At 39.4% G+C, this 20,000-nt stretch overlaps 2 protein-coding genes across 2 annotated transcripts in view; both read right to left on the bottom strand.

Moving 5' to 3' along the window:
• Positions 1 to 13,653, bottom strand: part of zmp:0000000991 (uncharacterized) — a 13,859-nt gene extending 206 nt beyond the window's left edge. Inside the window, exons 1-5 of the mRNA XM_060862139.1 lie at positions 13,515 to 13,653; positions 7,998 to 8,068; positions 6,810 to 6,996; positions 5,156 to 5,207; positions 1 to 4,932 (exon numbers count right to left, since the gene is read on the bottom strand). The exon at positions 1 to 4,932 is cut by the window's left edge and continues 206 nt beyond it. Coding sequence (XP_060718122.1) covers positions 817 to 4,932; positions 5,156 to 5,207; positions 6,810 to 6,996; positions 7,998 to 8,068; positions 13,515 to 13,609 — 4,521 coding nt within the window. The 5' untranslated portion in view covers positions 13,610 to 13,653 and the 3' untranslated portion in view covers positions 1 to 816. The remainder of the gene's footprint in view (positions 4,933 to 5,155; positions 5,208 to 6,809; positions 6,997 to 7,997; positions 8,069 to 13,514) is intronic.
• apoob (apolipoprotein O, b) overlaps positions 1 to 20,000 on the bottom strand; it is a 54,673-nt gene that overhangs the window by 12,921 nt on the left and 21,752 nt on the right. The gene's annotated exons all lie outside the window — the stretch shown is intronic.

Genomic DNA, 20,000 nt, shown 5'->3' with positions numbered 1-20,000 from the left:
TATCGCGTCGAATGACGTGAAAATCTATTTTTGTTCTACGTATCGTGCTTATCGTCAGCTCCAACTTTAGAACTTCAAATCGATATTTTAATATTTGTTATTAAATCATTTGTGTTGAAATTAAAAACCAATCTTATAAAAGAACTTTTAGCACTTCATGTCTTGCTTGGTTAGCAACAAAAAAAAATACTGCTCTATAAATGTCAAGTATAGTGTTCCAATTTTTTGTTGGATTTAATTTATCCTAGTTGAGCAAGCTCGAAATAATATTTGTTCTGTGGTTCCAAAAAAATAGCTTTCGACTTTTCTGCTGTTACTAAAATGATTTATCGTTTAAACCGCCGCTTCTTGACACAGAATGACGCAATACAAAGGGCAGGTTGTGTCCAACATTCAGTAAAAAAAAAAAAAAAGCTTCATATACAAATGTTACAAAACACACAACCTGAATATCATCTGTGATCCTACAAATGCATGAACTGTCATTATTGATTATCAATAATAATCTCAAACTGAAAAAAAAAGTTGAAACATAGCGCTTGGATCGAAGCAATTAGCCAAGGCAGGGCAAGCTTAAACAGGAGCATGTGTAAGTGCTTCAGCTGGTTGATTTTGTTTTGATTTCCATCATATTACATTCACTAGTTCGATCAAAATGGAGATTTGGAAGCGTCTGTGGAAGGACATATTATCACACCGTTATTGTGTTTTGTTCCTGAGGAAAACTGATCAAAGTGCACAGATACAAAAAAGTTCGCATTCAAAAACCACACAAACTGCATTCACGACTTCATTCAGAACACACAACATTATCCGCTAAACTTCTGTTTCTTTCTCATCGTCGTCGTCGCTGTTGAGATAGTATTCATCATCGGTAGTGGTCTCTGAGTCTGACTCCTCAAAGGCAGACAACGTGGACTTGTAGTTCCTGGAAGGCAAAAATCCACGAGGAGACAAGTTATCTGGTGAGTTCCTGTTGCTAGCTGAAGAGGAGCTGGATATACGTCGTGTATGTGGTGGGGAATGGGGTGGTGTTGGATCTGTTTCCATATCCCACGAGAACGAGATGACGTCCAGGTTATCCGGGCTCCTGAGACGGCCCTCTGATGGTGGCCATCCTGGTGCTCCCTTATAAGAAGTATGGCCAACAGAAGCGATGGCATCATTCTCAGGTGAACCAGCTGGACTGTTGACACTTGAATGCCAGCTTTTGGTCACATAACTATCCAAGCTGCTCAAGTCGCTGACGCTGCTTTGTCTCGATCCTGTCGAGATTCGTCCAGGACCTGACGGACGCCCCGAAACAACACTGCTAACCGAAACAGATCGTCCGCGCTGCAGGCCGTACTTGAGATCAGCACAGGGAGAAGACAAAACCACCCCCGTTGAAGTCTGCTCCCCAGTTTTTACAATATTGTCTGGTTGAACAACATTCTCAGTCTCAGCAGGAGATGTACTATTTCTGTCTTCTCTCAGGACACTGCTGAAAAACACGTTATCATTCTGTTCTCCTTCTAAAGAATATTCAAACGGGGAAAGTTTCCGAGACTGGCCGAGTCTGGATCTTTTGCCTGAAGGCAGTGTGGCATACCAGCTGATATTTTCAGGCGTAGGCCAGTTAGGACTCAGGGGTCGACCCAGGAATCGACTTCTGCTTTCCTCCATTAGACTTTCGTGCTCGTCCATATTTGGCAAGTTGTCTTGTTTTTCACATATGAAACCTAAGTTATGGCCAGAAAAGTTGCAAGATTTTATTTGTCCATTTGGGGAGTTGGGAGGTGTCAACGTTTGTCTCTCAGCAAGCCTCTGCTCTACATTTCTCTTGGATTCATAAGGCATGTCGTCTAACAGCGTCTTATTTTTGGTCTTTCTTCTAACTGTCAGACCATCCGTTTGGACCAGCTTCTGACCTCTTTCTGGACACTCTTCAGGTTTAGTCTGTGTCCTTACTGTCAGATCATCCATTCGGTTTAAGTTCCTAGATCTTTCAGAAACCTTGTTTTCTAAAAGCTCTTCAGATTTTGTCTGTCGTTTAAACGTCAGATCATCGCTTTCTTTTTCCTTAATAATGCTTTCATAAGCCTTAACATTTGAAGACTCCTCCTTTTTAGTCTTTCTCCTACTTGTCGTGTCACGGTCTTCTGAAACCCTGCCACCAAACGTTATTCTCAAACGGTTCAACACCTGGTCCACTTTATTGTTGGATTTGAGTCCTTTCGTCTCAGCCTTCTTTTCGGCCAATCCCTCTTTCTCTGCAGAAAGAGACGATGCCAGAACATTGTCTTTTTTATTTCTTGATGAGAAGAAGCTCCTCTTTGATTTAGGACTCTGGCTTGCCTGGACTGTCCCACTTGTTTGCAAGATTTCTGTTACTTCTCCTTTTTGTACGACCTCATTAACAGGGGATGAATCGAGCGGCATGGAAAGCTGTTGGGAATTCCATCTATCCGAGTCAGTCTGTTTTGGGTGTGTAGTGTCTGGGATTGAGAAGTTAGTTTTTGCATTCATTGAGCTCTCTGCGATGCCATCTTGACAGGAGGAATGTGTATTTTCTGTAAGCTGGATATCACTAGACCCCATTGGCTCTCTCACTGGTGAGGTCCTTTGACTCAATCGGTCCCTGAGGACAGATGTATAACATCTTTTCTCAACCTTGGGAGATGTATCATCTACTGGTGAACTACTGTAAGAAAAAGATCCACTGTGCTGGTGCATCACAGGTGGAGATGGAAGACCATTGACTGCCGCTGCTCTTGATGAGATGAGGGTGGCGTAAGGGGATTTACTGATACAAGATCTTCTGCCAGTGTCAGGAGGCAGAGATTGTGGTGCAACGATGGAACTGGGGTCAGGCTTCAAACCTGGATCACGTGATTCAGGTGAGTTTACGTCAAAATTGAACCGTAGTTTCCTTGAATTTTTATCTTCTTCCTGTATTTGCTTTAGAGATGAGGTTTGAGTTGTTGGAGAGCTCAATGCCAGAGATGCCTCGGTGTTCTTAGGTGGACTTGTTTCTCTTAGGTATCTGTATATGCTTGGAGTACAAATGCTTCTGAGCTTAAACTCAGATGGGGATAAAGGGCTTAGCTTCGACACTTCTGACCATCCCTTAGAGTTCAGACTGGTTGACCATAATTGAGACGGACTCGTTCCTTCCACAGAAGAATCTTTCCGAGGTGACAAGCTAAGAGTATCTGTAAACGTTCTCGTCCGTATGGTGTTCACTGGGCTTGATGCAGGCTTACCAGAAATGCTCGAGTTCTGAATATTGTTTTGGTCAGTATGAGCTTGGGACGAAGGAGATAAACTGGCAAAGGGACTGGTGATAATCGAACGGGTTGTTCTAGGGCTAGTTGTGCCATTTATAGTGCTGGTTTTATCTATAGTGCTCGAGTTTATCATATTGTTTATACTTGTGCTCGTCACTGAAGTTTCGCCCATCTGTCTCTCGAGCATTCTATCAGAATTCTGTGGGAAAACAAATCTACAAATCTTTTCCTTTGGAGAAAAACAGTCCGATCTTTCTGGGATGTTTGAATTCTGCAAATTTTTATCTTCATACCTGCTCCAGTCAACTGGTCCATGGTCCTGAGCAGATCCGAGAGTCTCGGCTTGATTGAATCTTGTTGAATAGTTTGAAAACAGCCTTTCTCTAGTTGTATTATTTGTAGCAGGAGGATTTCTGTCAAAATCCCCTGTGATTACATAACGCTGGTTCCTTGATGAGTCTGTCTCTCCCCATTTGGGGAAGGATGGTTTGGGCTTGTGTGTGTCTTGTGATGCAAGAAAGGTTTTTGTCACAAGTTTCTCTTTGGCGATATCGTTTGGGGAACCCGCATTGGGTTGTGCTTGGGACGTCCTCAGTATGCTTTTGCTAGGTAAATGTAGAGGGCTGACGGAGGCAGATGACTGCTTCTCCATATGAAAGGAATCAGAACTGGGTTTTCTTGAGCTTGATCGCCTCGAAGACAAAAGCAAAGTGCTGGTTGTTGGTCTAGACCTCAGTGAAGAGGGGAAGTGCTCTCCTTGAACTGCTGACTTTGTTGTCCTTCTGTAGTCACTGAGCTGAAGAGACATTGCGGAACTAGACAAGTCACCGGAGTCCATTGATGCATGCATAGGGTTGCCAAATTCTGTTGATTGGTTTGCTGCGTGTCTGTTCATTCTCAAAGATCTGGTTTTCAAAAACTGTTTATTCGATTCTGAGAGACGTGAGAAGCTTTCATTCTGCCATTCGACAGAGCTCTTGGTGGTTGGTGCCGATCCCCTGTACCTATTACTGAAGTCTTTGAGCGGTTCTCCCTGTGCCTGTAACTGCTGGAGGGGACATCGTTGTTGCTGTTCATTCTGACTCAAAGCAATATCTGGTCCAACATCGCTAAAGACTCGTTTGTGTCTCCTAAAGCGCCCGCTCCAATGAGGAGCAAGGACGGAGACTAAAGTAGAAGAAAACATGGCTGCTGTGGAACTGATAAGATCTGATTTCAGATTATTACCACAATGAGAATCAGGGAATGAGGGCAGCAATAAAGCCTGGTTTATAGGAGAACATGTACAGTCCTGGCAGTCCGAGTCCACCTTTGATCCGGTATCTCCTGTAAAAGGGATTAGATTACTGTGAGAAAGCTTTCCTTCCGCATTCTTTCCTAGATGGTCATTAACTCCTGGTTGTCTCTCTAAACTTTCTTTCTCTGTGACTCGTAGCTCTGTCACACTCTCACCGCTTGCAGATTGCCCCTGTGTACAGTTCTTTTCAGGCTGGTCACAGAGGGCTAAACCAGGCTGTATTCCATCCGAGGATCTATGACCGGATACGTCGTGCTGGCCGAGGCTTTCCCTTGAATAGACTGTAACTTCAGTTTTTGATTCAGACGCATCTTCATCTTTAGTCGCTTTTCCAGTTGACTCTCTTAATGTGTTGACTAGGAAATCCTTTAAAAAAAAAAAAGAAAAAGAAAAAAAATAATTATACTTAAAAATGTGTAATCTACTGCTTTACGCTTTAAAGTTGCCTTAAGCGTAACATAGCAATTATTCTGCTTTAACTGCAACTATTACAAAGATGCCAAAGAGCTTAAGCAAATGCATTAAAGGATTTTAAGTGAACTATTGTGTGAATTCTGTAAAGGACTTTTCAGTAAAGGTAAATGCAAACCTCTGGACGTTGTACATCTGCTACCTTTGTGCCTGCATCAGACTCCGTGCGCCTGTATAAAAGATTATTACTTATTATTACAAGGCTTGACAATCTACAGTATGTAGTCACCTCAAAAAGTATTCGCACCCTTTAAGAGAATGGTCAAAACTTATTTTCTAAAATGAATAAACAAATAAATAAACTAACTTAATCTAAAGAAAAGTTCTTCTATAATATTCTATAATCTAAAGATATTTTATCTTAAAAACATGTTATCCTCTTCCAGGAGGTTAGGACAAGTGTCTCCAACCTTGTTAGACAGCTCACCAAAAGATTACTCACTCTCACTCACTCACTCATTTTCTACCGCTTTCTACCGATGCCTATCTCAGGCGTCATCGGGCATCAAGGCAGGATACACCTAGACGGAGTGCCAACCCATCGCAGGGCACACACACACACACACACACACACACACTCTCATTCACTCACACAATCACACACTACGGACAATTTTCCAGAGATGCCAATCAACCTACCATGCATGTCTTTGGACCGGGGAGGAAACCGGAGTACCCGGAGGAAACCCCCGAGGCACGGGGAGAACATGCAAACTCCACACACACAAGGTGGAGGTGGGAATCGAACCCCCAGCCCTGGAGGTGTGAGGCGAACGTGCTAACCACTAAGCCACCGTGCCCCCACCAAAAAGATTACTACATTTTAATATTAAGTGGTGGTAATCATTTTTAAACTAGCATCAACGACATTTAGATCATTTGCTGTATTTCTGAAATCTTCTTGAACTTGTGCCCATTTTTTTGCCTGGGGAAAAAAACAGGCTATAAAACATAGCACTGCTGCATAGCTGACTGATTCACATGCTCTGCTTGGGCCAGAACTCAACTGGGCCAAACAAGATGAGTTACATTCTTTTCTCACTCCATCTAAGTGTTATAGAAATAAGCATTCTGTACACAACAGACATGCAGGGAGGGGTCAGGGATTAAACGCTTGTCTGAGCTACCAATAGCACACACACACACACACACACACACAAGTATATGCTTGCACGCAACATATTATTGTTGCTGTGGTCCTCAGTTGGCATGAACACTGCTTGGTCTTTGTGGCCACAGAAAGCGAGGCAGAGTGACACGGATTCAGCAAAGTAAACATCGTCAGTTCATATTTCACATTTTAATGGTGAGTTTTAACATGTTCATGAAATGCTACCACACCCTCTTACCTCACTGTGCCCTGGTTAATGACTCTATATGCTGCATGTGAGCAAAACAGAGCTCTTTTAGACTCAGGAATACACACTTACACACCCATTGTGGCATTTCGTGCGTCTATATAAGGTCAGATTCAGTCTACATCTAACCAGCACCCTAAAATGGCACACTGGGACTGCGATGTAGGTTCTGTGATTGACATGTAATGATAATCCTCGTGACATAATGGATGCATTAATAGGCAGAAAGAATGAACGGTATTTAATTGTCTAATGGCATTTGCTAAGAGGGAGAGGTCCGCATGCAGGGAAAATCTAAATCGGGTGTGGCGTTGGCACCTGAGTTAATCATTATCATGGCTGCATGGATATGAAGTGCAACTCGAAGTACAAAAAAAGGTTGAAAGAGAACGTTTAAGTTGCTCACAGACTCACAGATCATTGTTTTTTAGCTTCGTAGCACTGCGGATGTTTGTTCTGTAATCGTTTCTCTTTGTAGACGGGAACCTCAGCGAGAAGGATGACGTGAAGGAAAGCTGACCACGACACTCGTCACCGTTCTCTGGTGTGCTGACCCACTCGCCTTTGCTTTTCAGAAGTGTCCCCTGTCCGATGCACAGATCTGATGAGGACAACAATTTAGGTTTAGAAATACAGGGTTTGCCTTAAATTCGGCATCGTAGGTGAAAAAGAAAAAAAAATCTAAACAAAAGCCTTTATTGACAGAACATATAATATAATATAATATAATATAATATAATATAATATAATATAATATAATATAATATATCCATTGATATATTAAGGGACACCCAACTGTCAATGTAAAATAATTATATATGTAAACAAGTATTTTTTTCATTACTATACTTATAAGCTTTCACATATGTGCAAAAGTTTGTACCTCCGTGCATTTCTGCATTGCTTAATAAATGTAAAATGTACTTCTATTTTTGAAATATTTTTATTTTTGAAATATTTTCTGTTTAAAACTGAAATGTTGTCCCGCTGAACAAGACGACAGATTTTACACCTGAGCGTTTCCCAACATGATAAAGATGAGAGACGGGTTTTGATTTTATTATCTTAACGTCTTAACGATACAGTCAACGCCGACGTTCTGAACAAATGACTCTGTTCTCTTCGGTGTATCGCAGCCATTCGCTTTGCACGGTTTGCACTCGATCGCAATGTGGAATTGAATTCAAAACGTCTGACTGAAACTATAATAAAACAAGGAAAAGTATAGGTTTAAAATGTTCTCAGAATGTGCATTTTAAATATTTTGGCTTTCTGTATGTTCAGGATTAAATACACTAATACCCCCAACCATCTGAATGAAATGATATGATCCTAGTACATATTTGTCTGAGTATCTGTGCACCGCTGCCTGTTTAAAAAAATACTTGATGATTAATTACAGATTATTCTCCTTATTGTATGCCATTTTGTGATGCACGTACTGTACATGCAGAACACTGAACACGATGCCACGAGCTTTAACGGATTACAGGAACATCTACTTGAAATCATAGATAAGGCCCACAGACCACAGCTGGTGTAAATCACTGTGTATCAAACACACAGTGACTTAATGTGTTGGAGCTGAAGCGGTTTGCTTACTCTTAGTGGTTTGGATGCACGCAGACGACGATCTGGTGATACTCTTCTTCCCTGTTGTGTCCCGGAAACCCCTGTGAACGTAATAAATTCACCATAAACAGTAAGCCACACTCGCGGGATTCTTCCGAGGAACGCACCTGACTCCAGATGTACAACTGTTTTGGTTTTATGTCATCTCTAGGACCTACTCCCTTCCCTCCACGGCAGTAAACAAAGACACCCAGAGCAACTGGTTCGTCAGAATAACATAACACACATACCTCATCACATACAGGCCTGAAATGGTAGAGCTGTGGGATAAAGTGCAGTGTCATGCGCACTAAATCATTTCAGATGTGTTTCTACAATAAATACTATTACAGTCACATGAATAGTTACTGCACGAAATGTTACTGCACGAAATATTGTTTGAACATTCAGTATTCACATACAGTATTAACACTGGTCGGTCGGCGCTGTTTCTGTTACTGTTTACTATTTATTGTCTTTTGTGTACTGCATTTTTTGTACTTTTTGTATTGTCTTGTAACTTTGTGTCTGCACTGTCTCTTGTCCTGCACTGTCTTTTGTCCTGCACTGTCTTGTCTGTCTTGTTTGCCTTGTCCTGCACTGTTTGCACCAGGTTGCACAGTTGCACTTTATGTGGCTAAGACTACTTACAATTCTTTAGCCCTTTCTTTGTTTTATGTAGCACCACGATCCTGGAGAAACGTTGTCTCATTTCACTGTGTACTGCAACAGCTATATATGGTTGAAATGACAATAAAAGCTTCTTGACTTGACTTGACTTGACTTGAAGAGGAGCGACTGGTCACGGAAGCTGAACGTCATACACACTTTAAACTGTGACCTTGGATTGTACATGTCGGATCGGTGAATCTGAAACGGGTCGGAATGCGGGTCGAGAAATAGAATTAAAAAAGCTTAAAAAAAAAAGCACATTATTGGAAAACATATTCACTGACTTGCCAAATCTGTTTTGCGCAGAACTCTGTACACACACACACACACACAAACACGCACACACGTGCACACACACACATACACACAGGTTACAACAGGCCACAGTTCTGTTCCGCAGAAATCTTTCAAAATTTGCCAAATTATTTTTTGTGGGAAAACCCTGATTTCATATCAACACAATTCAACAAAAAAGAACACCGATAAAAAAAAAAACTGTTCACATTTCCATGAAGCTCTGAGCATCTGACTTGCATTTGTATTTGAACCGTATTTAAAATTCATGATACATAACAACCGGGACAGATTTACTGTGTGTAAGCACCTAGTCAATGTTCTGAATGAAGAGCACATGCCGTTTAATACATGTGTTATAATGATAAAATGGTTATACATGTTTTATTGCTTAGAGGTTTAGAGTTACTTATTTACATTTTTATTACTCAGCTATGTAATGTTCTGAAATGTGGAACGTATGAAAACTCTAGTCACCTTAAAACATGCTGACATACGCTACTGTCCCTAGGTCAAAAACAAGCAGTGCTGAAACAAATGAAATATTTCACTCTCTCTCTCTCTCACTCATTTTCTACCGCTTATCTGAACTACCTCGGGTCACGGGGAGCCTGTGCCTATCTCAGGTGTCATCGGGCATCAAAGGCAGGATACACCCTGGACGGAGTGCCAACCCATCGCAGGGCACACACACACACACACTCTCATTCACTCACACAATCACACACTACAGACAATTTTCCAGAGATGCCAATCAACCTACCATGCATGTCTTTGGACCGGGGGAGGAAACCGGAGTACCCGGAGGAAACCCCCGAGGCACGGGGAGAACATGCAAACTCCACACACACAAGGTGGAGACGGGAATCGAACCCCCAACCCTGGAGGTGTGATTCGAACATGCTAACCACTAAGCCACCATGCCCCCCCTGAAATATTTCATGTTTAATAAAAATGAGAACATTCAAGAAAAAAGCTCCAATAGTTAAAATGTTAACTTGAGTCTAATATTTGAAACGCAAGAGCGTGTTAATAAACTAAATCTCTACTTGTGGGTTAAAATTAATTTTACAATTATCTTGTATCGGTGCAAAATATATTGAGAGCTAATTACAAAGTTGTTTTTTGTCCCGGTTTGTGTTTAATGCTCAAGTGTAAAGTGACGACATGATGAACTGTTTTTAATCCAGAAACCTGAAAGGAAATCGGGGGGAATACAAGAAATCTGTTCATCACTTAAGGAGGGAATTTTGTAACATGAAATCTTCCATAAAGCAAGAACATGCCATGCATGGGGCTAACACACACACACACACACACACAAACATACACACACACACACACACACAAACCACCCACATGGTCTGAGCTAAATCTGACAAAACACTGTGCAGGTCTAACTAATCCTACAATTACACCTTGTCGTAAATGTTTGCTGAGGATCACACTTGATCACACAGTTATTACACATCAGTCTGACATAAATCTATCATTTTCAATTATTTCCAAACGCATTACAACACCGCATTGTTCAACGTGTAGTTTAGCATTTGGACACATTTCCATCCCATCATGTGACAGTTCCTAAGCGACATTAAGCAGTAAAAGGCAACAGAAATGGCCATGTTTATGCATTGTCCTAAAACAAGGATCAGATTGACAGACTCCAGCTCTTGCATGCACCCTGGCATGGTTAATAGTTTTGTAGGCAGTGTAAACGCCTACACGAGTTGCCAGGTTGATGATAATTCATCTCTAATGGCATGTCCGTCACGCTGTAGATATTCTGGGGCTGATAAGCAGAACACATTATCAGCTATTGTTCTGATCAAACACGTACAATAAATGTATTGCATAGGAGCAAGATATAAATATGTAAAAAATAAATAAATAAATAAAATAAAATAATAATATTAAAACTATCTAGTGTAAATATAAGTGCTGGTTAGAAAAAGTAAATATACACAGCAAATGTACATATTTACATGAGGTAGGGTAAACTGCAATGTGATCGCATTAAAACCAGGGCTAGGAGATAGGACGAAAATATTGTATCTGGATTTTTGTTTACAAATTGCCAGCGATGCAGAGGTTGCATTTTTATTTTACTGATACTCACTTATTGCTTACAATAAAATGAATGTCCTTTAATTGAATTTAATAATCCATACTGATCTACAGTACACTCATCTCTCTAAGAGCTAAAAATGCCAAACAGTACTGTTTGTCACTGGACTGCTGCCATTTGTAAGACATCTGTGACTAGATTACCTTCAGTACATAAGGTGCATGTAATGTAATTTAAAAGATTAAAGCTTATTATTTGAACATCAATGTTCTATAAATAAGTTTAAAAGCACAAGATTCACAGTAAATCTACACAGACGTTTGATACTTGGTGATACTTTACCAGTGTACGATACCTCACTTCATGCAAAAATGACAAGTGTTTCACTTTTATATGAAATAATTGTCTTGCTTGAATGCTACATGTTATATTACATTTGTAAACATTTGTAAATATACTGCAACATATTTTACATTTGTAAACATTTGTAAATATACTGCAACATATTTTACATTTGTAAACATTTGTAAATATACTGCAACGTATATATTACACCTGTAAACATTTGTAAACATTTGTAAATATACTGCAACATATTTTACATTTGTAAACATTTGTAAATATACTGCAACATATTTTACATTTGTAAACATTTGTAAATATACTGCAACATATTTTACATTTGTAAACATTTGTAAATATACTGCAACATATTTTACATTTGTAAACATTTGTAAATATACTGCAACATATTTTACATTTGTAAACATTTGTAAATATACTGCAACGTATATATTACACCTGTAAACATTTGTAAATATACTGCAACATATATTACACCTGTAAACATTTGTAAATATACTGCAACGTATATATTACACCTGTAAACATTTGTAAATATACTGCAACGTATATATTACACCTGTAAACATTTGTAAATATACTGCAACGTATATATTACACCTGTAAACATTTGTAAATATACTGCAACGTATATATTACACCTGTAAACATTTGTAAATATACTGCAACATATATTACACCTGTAAACATTTGTAAATATACTGCAACATATTTTACATTTGTAAGCATTTGTAAATATACTGCAACATATTTTACATTTGTAAACATTTGTAAATATACTGCAACATATTTTACATTTGTAAACATTTGTAAATATACTGCAACATATTTTACATTTGTAAACATTTGTAAATATACTGCAACGTATATATTACACCTGTAAACATTTGTAAATATACTGCAACATATTTTACATTTGTAAACATTTGTAAATATACTGCAACATATATATTACACCTGTAAACATTTGTAAACATTTGTAAATATACTGCAACATATTTTACATTTGTAAGCATTTGTAAATATACTGCAACGTATATATATTACACCTGTAAACATTTGTAAATATACTGCAACGTATATATTACACCTGTAAACATTTGTACATATACTGCAACATATTTTACATTTGTAAACATTTGTAAATATACTGCAACATATATATTACACCTGTAAACATTTGTAAACATTTGTAAATATACTGCAACATATTTTACATTTGTAAGCATTTGTAAATATACTGCAACGTATATATTACACCTGTAAACACTTGTAAATATACTGCAACATATATTACACCTGTAAACATTTGTAAATATACTGCAACATATATTACACCTGTAAACACTTGTAAATATACTGCAACGTATATTACACCTGTAAACATTTGTAAATATACTGCAACGTATATATTACACCTGTAAACATTTGTAAATATACTGCAACATATTTTACATTTGTAAACATTTGTTAATATACTGCAACGTATATATTACACCTGTAAACACTTGTAAATATACTGCAACGTATATTACACCTGTAAACATTTGTAAATATACTGCAACATATATTACACCTGTAAACACTTGTAAATATACTGCAACGTATATTACACCTGTAAACATTTGTAAATATACTGCAACGTATATTACACCTGTAAACTTTTGCATAATGCAGAAACAGTATAAACTAACAAACTAAATCTAATCATATTTGTTGCACACGCTGAAACAATCTGGCAACCCAGGAGGTTCAGCGACACTTTTTCCTGTTACAATTCCCCAGAAGAACAAAGTGTCAGATTACAATGTAAGAAGTTTTATGTAAAATCATTAATGTCTGATGTAAACTTGGTCCTATCTGAATTTCCATTAAGGTGTAATTTCCATTAAGTGTGTAGTCTATTTAGGTAGCTGCGAAATAAACATTTAGGTTAAAAAACAGTACAAATTGAAGGATGTTTCGAGTGATTTGTTTGTTAAACGCTGTTTACATCCACGTTCCTGTGACTGCACGAGCTCTTTAAGTCGTACAGTGTTTGTGATTATTGTGTTAAAACAAACAGCAGGTCGGTTTAACTAACCATCAGCTCCACATTTAAAACAACTCACCTCGTTGATGAGTTTCCCACTGATGCACTCCCTCGCTCGGGGTTCACTTCGATCTGACAGCAGTTTGACTCTAAACCTGAAAAAAGTGTTGACATTCTAGACGAGACTTGCTGTACTAGTTACGTTTCCTCCCGTTAACGAGTCTTGCGAGTCGTGATCGTTATGAATCGGTTCCTTTGGTTCGAGTGATTTGAGTGAGTCGACTCGCAGCAAGAATCGACCCACGCAGCATTTATTTATGTATGTATTTATTATTATTATTGTAATAAATTGACTCTTTTTGCATGTGTTGAAAATCAGTGATTCAGAGTCAATCCTTCTGTAAAATATCTGATTCATTCCTTTGTACTGGTAGATAAATAATTGCCAAGATATACAACTGATACTAAGTGTAATTATTGTCGTGGTTAAGATCTTATCGCAATTCTTTGGAAATTAAAACACTGGCTTATTACACAATGCGATTCACTTGAAGTGTACAGTTAAAAATACGCCCTCGGTATGAGTCGGTTCATTTATATGACTCTTTTGAGTGAGTCGATTCGATCACCAGGAACAGAGGAGCCTTTTTTTTCATTGTATAAACTGATGCTGTTCTAAAGCATCGTGTGAACGTGTTTAAGTGGATAATCAGCGTCGAGACTTAATTACTCTTAAAGGTTTCATCTGTAGTATCTCTGATTTATCTCAGTATTAGTACATAATAAACTTCCTCTTTTTTTTTTATTGATGCTAAGTGTGAATATTGTCGTAACTAACCTACTATCACACTTCTTTAGAGATTAAAACAAGGTGTTACATAAAGTCATATAATATTGCTGGATTGTGAACCGAAAGATTCACTTAAAGGAGTCGAATCGAATCAAGAAATCCATGAGTCCACATCTATACATGTAGTAATAGAGGTTATCTATAGAGGAAATCTACAACAAAAATGTATCAGAGTAAATAAATTATCCTGATTTTCTTTCTTATTTTCACTGGTAATAGTGACTTTATTTTTCTTGTATGAATGGAAATGTCATTTGGATGAAAAATATATGTGAAAATAAATGAATTATGGAAATATCATAAGTGGAAGTAAATTAATCAGGTAGGGAAAAAAATTACGTGAAAAAATAAAAACATAATTGAAGCTCACGTGTGAAAAATAATATGATCCATTACCATTGCACAGATGCACGTTGTGTATCTAGGACTAACTTACTAAGTCCTTATAGCTCTGTCTATGTTTTATGTAGCATCATGGTCCTGGAGAAACGTTGTCTCATTTCACTGTGTACTGCAACAGCTATATATGGTTGAAATGACAATAAAAGCTTCTTGACTTGACTTGAGATTCAGTGAAGTACAATAGTTAAAATTTACTGTGATATTTGTTTGTTATAATTCTGTTTCCAGCAACTGGAACAGAACTAAACTACATTTTAACATTACACAGATTTATTCATGTCATAAGTGAACCAATTAGTACAGTAAGTGCTGCCACATGGAATACTGAGATGGAACAATGAAGAAAAGTGTCGTGTTGGTTAAGTTTGAGGGTGGATACACACTGAAACTTTCACTGAGAATCCAAATTCAGTTTCTATAGAAAAAGTCATTAGGTTAGAAAACACCCAAAGAGCAACGGCTGAAATGATCTGATTAATAGATTTGGCGGGTTAAAAGCAAAAAGAACATCAAGTCCTCCAGTGCTGGTGATATTTCATTAGTGCAGTGTGATTCAGGTACAATAGATGGGGCTATTACTTTCCTCCACTTCTGCAACCCCTGATTTCTGATCTCTGGAGTTATGTAATCATATTCATTAGCTTTCATGGATTTCTGACAGGTTTTAAGATCTCCAGATAATTAATTGTTAAATGTTAATTGTAATTTATTATTCCTTTCTCTGAACCAGAGCTCAACACTCCTACACTGTACAATTTAGTGTTTACACTGGACTAAAACTCCTGCATGATCACATAAAATAATTACCACCATATTATTACAGTGAATCATCATAGTGAAATGTTGAATTACTGACCAAACCCTAGAAGAAAGGTTCTTGCCTATTAAATGAGTTTCTCTCAATCCAGACACACTTAACCACTTTGTTATGTCTGACAGGGATTATGTCAGATTAGAAAAAAAAAATCATCTGGTGTTTAAAATACAGACAACCAAACCCTGTAAATTCTTCTGTTTGGGACTGAGCGAATACTCCTACATTTGCTGGTGTTATTTGTCAGGATAGAGCAGTAGGCTTAATAAATAAAGATGAACATTAAACACTAAACCTTGTGGTGCTATAATTTTCTAGCAAGTAAAACTCAGGGAGAAAGCAGTTTTGATTTCAATTCTTTAATGGAAAGTCCTTGTGTGTCATGTCTACAGAGCCTAACGAGGGAAAGTCTTTAATTAATTTTAAGCAGAGACACTGGAAGTCATTAATTACCCTTCTTAAGCATACTGTGATGGGCCAAGGGTGCAGGAAGTAAATGAAAATGTCAGCACATGCCAGATGGGAGTGTGTACACACACACACACACACACATACACACACACATACACACACACACACACACACACACACACACACACACACACACATACATACACACACACATACACAAAGTATAATGGTAATAAACTTCATGTCAGTAGTGATTACTGGGGCTGACAGTCAGAGGCCACACCTCCTTCACTGGGACTGAAAGTTAGAGGCCACACCTCCTTCACTGGGGCTGTCACACAGAGGCCACACCTCCTTCACTGTTACTGACAGTCAGAGGCCACACCTCCTTCACTGTTACTGACAGTCAGAGGCCACACCTCCTTCACTGTTACAGACAGTCAGAGGCCACACCTCCTTCACTGGGGCTGTCACACAGAGGCCACACCTCCTTCACTGTTACTGACAGTCAGAGGCCACACCTCCTTCACTGGGCTGTCACACAGTGGTCACACCTCCTTCACTGTCACTGACAGTCAGAGGCCACACCTCCTTCACTGGGGCTGTCACACAGAGGCCACACCTCCTTCACTGTTACTGACAGTCAGAGGCCACACCTCCTTCACTGGGCTGTCACACAGTGGTCACACCTCCTTCACTGTCACTGACAGTCAGAGGCCACACCTCCTTCACTGGGGCTGTCACACAGAGGCCACACCTCCTTCACTGTTACTGACACTCAGAGGCCACACCTCCTTCACTGGGGCTGTCACACAGAGGCCACACCTCCTTCACTGGGACTGACAGTCAGAGGCCACACCTCCTTCACTGTCACTGACAGTCAGAGGCCACACCTCCTTCACTGGGGCTGTCACACAGAGGCCACACCTCCTTCACTGTCACTGACAGTCAGAGGCCACACCTCCTTCACTGGGGCTGTCACACAGAGGCCACACCTCCTTCACTGGGGCTGTCACACAGAGGCCACACCTCCTTCACTGTTACAGACAGTCGGAGGCCACACCTCCTTCACTGGGGCTGTCACACAGAGGCCACACCTCCTTCACTGTTACAGACAGTCAGAGGCCACACCTCCTTCACTGGGGCTGTCACACAGAGGCCACACCTCCTTCACTGTTACTGACAGTCAGAGGCCACACCTCCTTCACTGTTACTGACAGTCAGAGGCCACACCTCCTTCACTGGGGCTGTCACACAGAGGCCACACCTCCTTCACTGTTACAGACAGTCAGAGGCCACACCTCCTTCACTGGGGCTGTCACACAGAGGCCACACCTCCTTCACTGTTACAGACAGTCAGAGGCCACACCTCCTTCACTGGGGCTGTCACACAGAGGTCACACCTCCTTCACTGTTACTGACAGTCAGAGGCCACACCTCCTTCACTGGGGCTGTCACACAGAGGCCACACCTCCGTCACTGTTACAGACAGTCAGAGGCCACACCTCCTTCACTGGGGCTGTCACACAGAGGCCACACCTCCTTCACTGTTACTGACAGTCAGAGGCCACACCTCCTTCACTGGGGCTGTCACACAGAGGCCACACCTCCTTCACTGGGACTGACAGTCAGAGGCCACACCTCCTTCACTGGGGCTGTCACACAGAGGCCACACCTCCTTCACTGGGAGTGATTTGAATTGCACTCCAAGAATAAATTTAACTGTGTTTTGAATTATTTCATAACTTTCTTTGTCATTTGCATTTTTAATTTCAGAGTTGTTTAAAATTCCAGTATAGTGTTATAATGAGAATCTGTAGTGAGTCTCCACTGACTCCACATTAATACACCTGCTATACGTTTAATACCCACTAAGTGTGGCTGCAGGCATCGGTTATTAGATCAGAAGAGATCTTCCATGTTTCATAAGCTGTTTGTTGTGTTACATAAATACGAGCCAATCACTAGAAAATGCATGATCTCCAGGGGATAGTATGGCAAGACCAATTCATAACTGGGAATTGATTTTGTTACACAGCGGCTGTGTTAAGGCAAAGCATTCAGAGCACGTCCTGTAGCGGTTAGCATAATTGAGTTTTTATCCGCATCTAAAAAAAGTAATCACAAGACATGATCAGCAAATTTGTCAGAGCTCAATTTATCAAACACACAACATAAAAGCTTGTTACTCTAAACAATCAGGCTGAAGGGCTTTTAAGAGGACATTATAATGTCAATCAATTCACTGCTGCTGTAGTAAACACTGTAGTGCACAGATTAAACAAAAGAGAATAAAATATTAGTAAAAGATAAACTTTATAAACACCAACTCAAATTAATAAAGGTGTTTACGGAGGTGATAAATTCTGCGAGGCAGAAAGCAGCGAGGCAGAAAGCAGCGAGGCAGAAAGAAGACGCTGGAAGGAGTAATTGAAGTCATGTTAAATCACTCGTCGCATTGCATCATTACTTGTGGTTGTGGCCTACTTCAGATGTTTACAGGACGAATATCACGTTACATTTTCAGTACCTTTCAACTGCAGGTGAATCACTTTATTTATGGTGATATGAGAGCAACCGCAAAAGCTCAGAGCCTTGACGAAAAGATAATGAACATAGTGAACTGGATAAAATAAACGCTTAAATCAACAGTTAAAGCTCAGTCCATCGTGTGTGACATCGAGACCTGTTCTCAGCTCCATGTGTATCAACACACCGAAGTCAGCGATCATGTATTAAACGCAACAAACAACTTTATTAATTAACGAGACAATTATTTAATTACCTGCCCAAAGCCTGTCAATCTGCATAGAGGCCAGACACAGGAAGCTTGCAGCCGGTGACTCAGAGGTTAAATGAAGCAGTGAGTTGTGCTGCATTATTGACTGCTGGGTAATTATGCTTAAGTGGTGACTGGCAGAAGGTAAATGGCAGTAACAGATCATCTGTTTTGAGGAGAAGCATTCTTAAAATCAATAAGAGTCCATTTGTGAAAATAGAGCGATTTAGAGAGAAATACGTCTGGTTTCTGGCTCCAATGTTATCGCTAAAGCATCACGGTCACTGCACATGTCTCAGTCTGGATCTAACTCTTAGGAAAACCGTGGAAATTAAAATGAAACTAATGATAATGTAAAGAAGTGCATTTTCTTGGATGGTATACAGACACAGATCGGTCACAAATCAAAGAAATGATTATTTCATGAAAGCTTGTCATGAGCGGATGTCAGACCAAACGGAGCAGAGATGCCTGCCGGGTGGAGTTAATGACCTCTCAGAGCTCTGAGACATGAAGTCTCAGAACAGTCATAAAGGGAAAAGCTCTTTATATGTTTTTGTTTCTGAAGTACTTTTATTGCACTTTCATTAAGGAAAAATATTAAGAAGGATCTCTTCAGGGTTTTTCAAAATAAAACCCTCAAAACCTTATACAGTATATATATATATAGATAGATAGATAGATAGATAGATATATATATATATATATATATATATATATATATATATATATAGATAGATAGATAGATAGATAGATAGATAGATAGATAGTCAATCAGTTGTATTAACATCTGCTGCTCCAATCATCCTCTTTGAGTCACTAATTCGATTCCAATTCAATTCAAGTTTATTTGTATAGCGCTTTTTACAATGGACATTGTCACAAAGCAGCTTTACAGAACATAAACAGAGAACAAAAGATAAACATAAGGAGTAGTATAAAGAATTAATATAATAAAAATTCAAGATATATATAGTTCACAGTGTGTATGTATGTATGTATGTATGTATGTATGTATGTATGTATGTATGTATGTGTGTATATGTATTTGTCCCCAATGAGCAAGTCTGAGGTGACGCAGGCAGCAGTGGCAAGGAAAAACTCCCTTAGATTGGTAAAGGAAGAAACCTTGAGAGGAACCAGACTCAAAGGGGAACCTCATACTCATATGGGTGACACTAGATGGTGTGGTTACCAATATACAAGTATCACAGAGTCCAACTGGAGCTGGTAGATCTGTAGATGTCTCAGGATTCTCACAGAGTCGGCCTCATCTCAGTGGAGGTCCAAAAACTTCAGCGCACGGAAG

Source organism: Tachysurus vachellii, chromosome 25 (assembly GCF_030014155.1).
Source record: "Tachysurus vachellii isolate PV-2020 chromosome 25, HZAU_Pvac_v1, whole genome shotgun sequence".
Taxonomy (NCBI): domain Eukaryota; kingdom Metazoa; phylum Chordata; class Actinopteri; order Siluriformes; family Bagridae; genus Tachysurus; species Tachysurus vachellii.
The sequence above is the reverse complement of the archived record's forward strand: the minus strand, read 5'-3'. Positions and strand labels throughout refer to the sequence as shown.